Source organism: Zeus faber (genome assembly GCF_960531495.2).
Source record: "Zeus faber genome assembly, chromosome: 9".
NCBI lineage: Eukaryota > Metazoa > Chordata > Actinopteri > Zeiformes > Zeidae > Zeus > Zeus faber.
In genome coordinates, this window is record NC_137197.1 from 14,271,948 (window position 1) to 14,280,944 (window position 8,997).

The 8,997-nt window shown below is 43.1% G+C and overlaps 1 protein-coding gene across 1 annotated transcript in view; it reads right to left on the reverse strand.

Moving 5' to 3' along the window:
• The window catches only part of LOC307235176 (leucine-rich repeat and fibronectin type III domain-containing protein 1-like protein), a gene marked incomplete at both ends in the record, with an annotated part of 54,729 nt that extends 46,114 nt beyond the window's left edge, over nucleotides 1-8,615 (reverse strand). The window contains 6 exons of the mRNA XM_080007186.1: nucleotides 2,657-3,043; nucleotides 3,132-3,289; nucleotides 3,405-3,648; nucleotides 3,821-4,074; nucleotides 4,181-4,332; nucleotides 8,423-8,615. Of these exons, the coding sequence (XP_079863312.1) occupies nucleotides 2,657-3,043; nucleotides 3,132-3,289; nucleotides 3,405-3,648; nucleotides 3,821-4,074; nucleotides 4,181-4,332; nucleotides 8,423-8,615 (1,388 nt within the window). The remainder of the gene's footprint in view (nucleotides 1-2,656; nucleotides 3,044-3,131; nucleotides 3,290-3,404; nucleotides 3,649-3,820; nucleotides 4,075-4,180; nucleotides 4,333-8,422) is intronic.
• Nucleotides 8,616-8,997: the final 382 nt, after the last annotated feature.

The following is an 8,997-nucleotide window of genomic DNA, read 5'->3' on the forward strand; positions in this document are numbered from 1 at the left end:
ATTTTGTAAGGGAAGACCATTTCTACTCAATACAGGCATCTCCCTCAAACTTAAATGTTATATCTGGACATATTATTATTATAATTATTGTTATTGTTATTGGCTGTACAATGCACGAGCAAACTGTTTAAGAATCTCCCATGTGCCAACTGTCGAAGCAAGCAGTGAGTTGGAGGAAAGAAATACAAAAAAAAAAAAAATCAATGCACAACAGCAACAACAATGAATGTGAATGGATGGAACAGGCCTTCCCCGGTTAAATTACAATTAAACTGATGTTATTTTCCCAGGAATCCGTCAGGTAAACATAACAGGAAATCCCACAGACAATACACAACCAAAAATCATTGCCGGCATGGCCTCATTGTTCCGCGTGCGTGCGTGCGTGCGTGTGTGTGTGTGTTTAAAAGCGTCACTGTGTAAGCAGCTTGACGGCACTCACGTTCAATTTGCCACGTTTTTGTTTTTTTTTGGCGAAATTTAAACAGCGATAATAAGTGTCGAATGAGTTGACACGCATCACTACTGCCTCTGAACCCTGCACGTCCGCCCTTACTTCTAGTGCCATTTCAGTTTAGTTTTCTTTTTTAATTTGAGTAAAGTATGAATCTCTAGCTTGTTGAAAGAGAAAAATTGAATAAGTAGCATCCACACGTAAAATCATGAGGTACAATCTCTCTCTTGCGTTTCTTGCCGCTCCGGGCAAACTGTTAACAAGTGTGCACGGGGCTTGATTTGTTCCATAAGGAAACGGAGTAAAATAAAATAACCTGTGCCCCAACGCTGGCGCACCATGGGCACAGTCGGTACCGGTCAGAAATGGAGCGATCAAGGGGCAGAGCCTATTTCAGATTGGGGGCCATTCGTAAAACATGCCCACGCTACTGCCGCGAGGGAAAAAAAACCACACAACAAAAAAAACAGATTATCTTATACAAAAGTCAGGCATTCATTAAACAGGTACTGATCATGGGTGGATCTAGAGAATCTCAAGATATCGGCAATTCATTTGAATTATGGATGGAACAATAGAGACGGTGCCAAATGTGACAATGAAGACCACGCCCAAAAAGTGTTTTCAGGACTGTTTTAACAGTCTCTGGTCAGAGAGCTCCTCTTTTTACCCTTGGTAAAAAAATAAATAAAATAAAATAAAAAATGAAAATAAAATCCCCACCATCTTGATTCAGCAGTCTGTACTGATCGATAGAGACGTGATCTATTTTAAGTTTGAAGGTATTAGCGTGCTAAGCAGCTCCCACATGGTGTCAGGGCTCTCAGCTGAGCAGACACTGGTTCTGCTCCTCAAGTCTTCATCATTCCAGCTGATTGGATGTAGAGGAGCTTTTTATGGCTGGATGACTGGCTAATCTAGTATCATCTGCCAGCAGCTCTCATCTCGGCTCCACAGCTGCTGGAGGCTGATTCAGTCTCAAAGACACAAAACGCTAAACCCATCACCGTGCGCGCGCGCTCGCGCACACACACACACAGACACACGCACGCACGCACACACACGCACAGACGCACACGCATGCACACAAAAACAACTGAGAGTACACTTCTCCAAAACATTGACATCGCTGTTTGCTCGGATTGTAATTATACGGAAAAGTGAAGAAAATACTTTTTGAAAAACTTTTCTTTTTTTTCTTTTTTTTATTATGATTCTGCGCTTCACTCGTGACTCATTCAAAGGATTCAGAAAGGTACAATTTTTTTCAACCCATCGTCAGTTGGTGTGACGACAGTCAGAGGAGTCAGTTGCCTCTGAGTTGTGAGTGGAGTTACCGCGTGGAGAAACAAATAACCTTTTTCGCCAGAGTGACTCCCGACTCCAGAGTCATTGAAGAGATTTGTTCGCTCGGAGCGAAATCGTTCGCAATATTATGACGGATGGAAGCGGTGTTTTGGTTGAAACAAAAATTCACATTCAACATCACTTTGTTTTAAGAACAGCATTAGTTTTCCACTTCCCCATTGATGGCGTGTGCACAGTCACAGCCTGTGGCCCTCTAAAGTGTGTTGTTATCCGTCGGGCGTCAAAGTAAAAATAAATAAATAAATAAATAAATAAAATAAAATAAAATGAAATAAATAAAATAATCTCCACCAGGCAACTCAACAGTTAATTGTGTAACATTTTTGTACTTTTGTCTTAACACTATCAGTATCAGGAACTTGTTTCGTTTTATTGACCGAAAAGGCAATATAACTGGTGACACGGTGCTCCGCAGCTCACTTCTTTCATCATTTGCTGTTACACGTTGGCTGGTTAGGTCCATTAATTTGGCTGCGGCAATTCTGTCTGTATTCATAAAACTGGCCGCTGACGCACACACACACACACACACACACACACACGCACACGCGTGTGTGTGTGTGTGTGTGTGTGTGTGTGTGTAAAAGAGTGAGACAGAGAGCGAAAAGAGATGAGAAGCATCGGTGCAGTGTCGCGCAATATAAATCCCTATCTATCGCAGCCCTCATCTCCTTCCCCCTTCTGTTTGTCTCGTTTTCTCTGTCATAGCCACGTAAACAGACAAAGCACACGCACAAACAACCATCTCAACCCAGACACATCAGGGTTTTGGATTTTGAAAATGAACAGGACTCAGGGGGAATAGGCCGCATATAACACGCGTAGAGAACAGACCTGTAGACGAGCGTGTCGTCGCCGGAGCTGTTGTACTGGACCTGGAACATCCTGACGCCGGACGAGAGCGTCTGGCTGCTCCACCTGATCAGGGCCGAGTTCCCCGTTAGTTCCACCAGCGACACCCGCCGCTCCGCCCCCCGGGTGTCGTTGCCGGCGCCCGGCATCACGGCCTTGGAAGAGGTCAGTATGTCGGAGGGCGCGGGTTCGGACGAGGGGTCCCGGCTGCGGCTCGTGCTGTTGGCCAGGTGCGGCATGGCGGTGACGACCAGCTCAACCCTCCCCGTGGACTCGCCCGCCGCGTTTGAGGCGATGCAGGTAAAGTTCCCAGAATCCTTCAGGCCTGTCACGTTGATCTCCAGGCTTCCGTTGGGGAAAACGAAAGTCCTAAGAGAATATAGGGAGGCGAATTAGGACGCAATAATGCATAGTTATGAACCAACAATGTAGAATGTATGTGGATATAAGTTGGCACCTAGAACTGTTGGAGATGAGCCTTCCCTCAGGACTGATCCAGTGGACCTCAGGTTCCGGGTCACCGTTGGCTTTGCACTTCAGGCTGGCGGGCTGGCCTTCAAGGGCCACCGTTCGAGGGGACTTTCGGGTCAAGACCGGAGGGTCACAGATGAACTCCTTTCGATTTCAAAGGGAATTCGTTGAATTACTTGAACTCGTTTGGTTGCTTGAGGGTTATTTTCCTGCGTTTATTTCAAAACAATGAAAATAAAGAGGAAAAGGAAGACCTCACCTCTTCGGGAATGGTCCAAAAATATTTCGCGCTAAGGTCGGCGGGTGAAGCGCAGGTCTCCAGGTCATCCTCCCTGGTCAGTCTCCTCAACCACAGCAGTTCACAGTTACAGTGGAGCGGGTTGCCGCCGAAACTCAGCACGAGAGAAGAGAGGGGAGAGCCTTTGGATTTGGCGTACACTGGGATTCTCAGGAAGAGTGGATCCGGAGGTATTTTCTTCAACTTGTTGGACGTCATGTCCAATCTGTTCAAAGAGCAGATTTGGCATAGAAAGTGAAGGGACAGGGATCCTGTTACATGACATATAAAGCTCTAACAAGGACTACCAGTACATCAGTGAGCTTGACAGTAAATTATTAAAATAACTAGCAGTCCACCATTTACAGTGTATTTCATCCAACTATCCCATGTGTTACCTGGCCAGCTTGTGGAGGTTGGTAAACACCCCTTGAGGAACGTTGTCGATGAGGTTATGATCCATGTTGAGAGTGTTGACGTTAGTCAGGCGTCCGACAGTATCCCAGGGCACCTGGGCCAGGTTATTGTAGCTGAGGTCCAGGTCCTCTAGTGTGGACAGGAAGTCGTCAAAGGCATGAGGAGATATAAAGTGGAGTTGGTTGTTGGCTAGGATCAAGTGGCGCAGATTGGTTAGGCCCTTGAAGTGGTCGTCCTGAGGATGGGGAGAAAATATTAATGACATCCATCTATTAATCTGATCCATCTACACCCTATCTATATAGTCGACCATTCCATGTATTCTACCCTTTGTTCCTCACCTTTATCACAGTTAATCTGTTGGAGTCCAGGTGGAGGGCCCTCAGTCGTCTGAGGTCGCTGAAGGCTGAGGGCAGGATTTGACTGATGGTGTTTCTGGACAAGGTGAGGTGGAGCAGACTGGTCATGTTGGCAAAATCCTTCCTTCGAACAGCTGCAACAGGAGGGAAATAATGTGTAAGAAACTTCCGCAAACCCACATTAATCATTGCTTCCTTGCATTCAGTAGAGAGGGAATTAAAAATAGGTAATAGGACATTACGCTATTAGGATTAGGTATATCAATTCAAAGAGCTCGGATGAAATAGAACAGCGGCAAAAATGTCTGGAGCTGCAGTTGGCAGCTGTTATGAAAGCAGATGACTCCACGGTGCAATGTGAAGTAGCTATATTTACAAGGTTTAGTCAACAGCCGGAGAGAACAGACTCAAATTCCTGCTAGAGGATTAAGTGAGATAAACATGTTTGTCAAAATAAGTTAAATCAAATGTAGCTCTCCAAAGATATGTTCTTTTGCTATTGCTGCTTGGAGATGATTACACAGATTGCAAGGACCACGGCTGCCAATGCTGTCATTTGGAGAGCTGTGATACACATCATAGATATATTTCCAGTGTTGGATCTAAATAACAATACATTTATTCATATTCTCAGACCTTTGGTGTGATACTGTTGATCTGCACACTGACGGTGTGTGTTTACACTTTGCTCGGTCCACGGCAAAGTCTGAGAACTGTGTAAGCATAACATGTGCACCCCAGGACGTTGTGGAAATAAACTATTTTTACCAGGGCAGACGTTCTAAAGCATATGGTTAAAACACCCCACCAAGCACCAGACGTCATGGAGGTCGTTATACGAAAATTCTTAATGTTTGAGTACTGTTTTAAAAGTCTTGAAGCCCCTTTTCGGATGAAGTACATTCTTACCTCTAAGAAAAATTTTACTTGCCATCTCATCTTATTATATTTTTTGTTTTGCATATAATTGTCACATGGTATGTGTGTTTCAACACCAACATATCAATTGAGGTTTTAAATCCATATTTACAACAAATCTGATACACTATGAAAGATAAAATTCCTTTGTTACACTATGTGTGTTTGTAAAGTGAGAATATTGGGGAGATTTTTCCATGGAGGACTTATGCTAATTTACAACACATTCAGCGCATCTTCTGTTTAAAGAAAAAGTTATGGAAACAAAATAATAATAATACCCCAGTTTTACATTTGCCTTTTCTTTTCATTTTCTTAATTATATTAGAATATTATACAACTAACACCTCAGTCACAGGGTTGACAACAGTTATGGTATTGGTTATGCTGCTTGTTTAAGTTACAGTCATGGGTGTAATGGAGTTATAAAGGGACACTCATAAACCTTTTAATCAACATGACTAATCTGAGACTGATTTATTGAGATTTTTTTTTAGCAAAGAAGAGGATGAATAATGATGATGATCCTGCGCCTGTAAATGTAAACCTATTGTTTTATTCAAAACGTGAAGGATATTTAAAAAATGACATCTCGATTAAATGATCTATTGAGCATGTTGGTCCCCAACAGAATAGACAAAAGCCTAATATTGTATCTACCGTGACCCCTTAAACGCAATCAGTGCTACCCCCCGTTAATAACAGGAGTAAATCCCCCCTAGCGGAACAAGGATTAAACAATTTGACAATAGTTTGCCCACTCAAAAACTCTGAATGTCCCCCCCAATCACAGCATTCTAGGAACAGGGGGGAAAAAAAGTCCTTGATGGGTATATACGATTTTCAGAACTTTATCACACCAGTGTAACTCAATATTTCTACTTTAAAATGTTGGGGGAAAAAAAAAAACAATTTGGTCAGGTCCCCAGGTTGTCGTCAGCCCTGTTCGTTTTAATGAAAACACCCCTTCTGAGACGCCGGCCTTTTGTGAAGTTGATGTTGAAAAGACAAGTAAGTGTCCTCTTCTTTTAATGAATTTTCTTCGCTTTTATTTTTTGCAAGAGAGAACAAAATTTAAACACATGCATTTACAATTTTAATACAAATGGATGTATTCAAATGTTTGCCCGTTTCTGTGATTTTGAGCAGGAAAAAGCGTGCGACCAGGTTGGAAGGAAACGTTGAATCTTGGGCCTTTCTTGGCTGCACCCAGCTAAGAAGGAAATGAAAAGCCATTGTAAAGGCCTTGGGCTTCACAATGGACAAAAAAATAGTTACAAGAGAACGTGCTGTTCCCAAATGAAGAGAGAAAATATAAAAAACGAGGCCATTGCAGCTTACTCGTGCATATGCCTTCGCCCAAATATGCCCAAACAAGTGAAATAAATTGTTTTCGAAACCAGAGGCAAGAGGCGGGCTGACCTACCTAGAATCATCAGCGACAGGTCCACCGATGGGGAAAACAAGGACTGTGTTGTAGTCACCGTAATTAGATGTCTAAGTATTTCAACTGAACTGTGGTCAAGGAGTAATTAATGATGTAAGCAAATGATGATGATGATGCTCGGCCTGTCTCAATAAGTAGAAATGCCATTGCCACTGATGTATAACATGAATAGTGGTGGCCCCAGTATAGACCCTTGTGCGACACCATTCGATTTTAGCTGCCTTGATATAGCACCACCGAGTCATTTTATAGAAATTCAATGAGCAAGTTATAAGCAGAGACATGAAATGAAACCCGCGGAAAGTATAGTGCAGCACAGTGTTGTTCTTTTTTGTCCAGAGACTTAACATTGCCGGCCAAAATGACAGTTAAGACGTTATTGTACTGGGCCTGGACCCAAACTCTGAATGCTGAAGTCGCTGGAGAACACCGTTAACTTTCGTTTATTGACAGGCAGTAGAGCATGGATATAGGATGGTAATTATTTAGGTCACTGGTGTCACCACCTTTGAGCTACTTTAAATATTGATGAATTTCACAGTTGAACGTGTCAAATCAAAAACGTGAGGCGCTGCTGCAATGAAGAAGGCACCGAGACACAGAAGGCATTTCTTCAAAACATCTTCTCCACAGAATATTCTTTATGTAAAAATGTTCAAATGTATAAATGCATGACACGGTACACTTCTGAGTTTGTGACAGGCCTGAGTGTGAAGTTGCTATAGCGATGACAGAAAGTATCAGATAAAGCATATTCTTGGTGTATCAGTTGTTCGCTCTGCCAGTTTTCATAAATCATTAGCCAATCAGTTCACAAGAGGAAACAAAATGCTCATGACAAACATCCACCACTTGGCTCGAAATGGGACTTTCTATTTTGGAAAATTTGTTTTCATCGTGACAATTTGAAAGAGCAGACAGGTAGTAATCAGATTTAAACCGCCTCATCAAACTGCGTGGCTCAGTTCCTGTTCTGTCTGAACTTCTACCAGTCGGATATCTTGCGACAGGCCGTCTCTTTATTTCCCGTGTCGATGGATATAGAGAGCTCAGGAGTGAACCTGAGATTTAATCTTTTTTTAAATTATTATTATTTTATACGTATTGTAAGGCAGGTTGCCCGAGCACACATGCCCCTGCGCCAGCCGGGAGCGGCGGGCAGCCGTAGCGCTGTGCGCGGGGACCAACTCTAACCCAAGAGATAATTCTTTGGTCGAGGGCATCGGCAGGAGTGTTTACCTGGCCTGCATATTCTTATGGGATGGGAGGAGACCGTAGCACCCGGAGGAAACCCATGGGAACATGCAAACTCAAATAATAGTCCATATTTTGATACCTTCCAGAATAGTGATATTCGACAAACAAAGTGTTCAAAATGACTCTTTGGATCCAGGAACGAAGGTAAAAAAAATAAAGAAAATGAACAGATGGGAATCATTGAAAAGTTTGATTCCTGGGAGTTAACAGAAATGCTACCAACAACACTACCAGCTGTCCACTGCATTCTTCTACAGATTGTAGATTCTTGTAACTTTCACCTGGTTTATTTCGAAAAGCTATAGAAGATAGTCAGTATGACTGCGCCTCCAAAGATTTCACCATTTGGAACCACTCAAACCCTCCAAAGAACCATTTGGACCCTGCCTCACCTCACCAGAAACGCGTAAGAGGCTGCAGAATTTATTCTGGTTCATTTTGATTCAGGGGGTTGACACAAAAACGATGGCCTTTGATGGCTTTTTGCTCCATCAATAAAGCAGCCTATACTCTCTAAGTATCACAATGGAATGTTTATTGTGCTTATCATGCATGCAACTATCGTGACATATTTTTTTCAAGGATGAACTCAAAACTAGTACCCGTGATGAAGTTTTCTTGCAGCCGCAGCTCCACGGTGCGTCGATCGATCGCCGTGGGAACGAACAGGAGTCCCGTCTTGGAGCAGAGGATGGCGAGCGAAGGCGACAGACTCTGGCACATACATCGCTTCGGACACGGCTGCCCCCTGCAGGCTGCTACCAGTAACAGCAAGGAGAACCAAAGGCGCTCCATCGTCCTCCGCTGGGACCAAGGCAACTGGAAGAAAAGACACCAAGAGCAAAAGTCTTTTTTCATGACGAGCCGCTTTTTAGATGATGCATCTGAGAGACCGAGGCGCGGAAAATATGGAACGAACCGATGAATTTGAACACCCCGTGGATTTTGTGTTAGTGTATCTTGGCGCATCTTTCGTTGGTAGACCCAAAGACAAATGTGATGTGCACCGAAGCCAGGCCGACAAAAACCAAATGCTTTATTATTCAAAAAGAGGTCAAACTCAATTAGTGATTTTCTTTTTTTTTTTAACAGTCTGGAAATTCTGCCTTAGTTGTTTGATTGCCTCAAGGCCACATTTAGTTTTTGAAAAAATTCCCCCTGCACTAATTTAACTTGA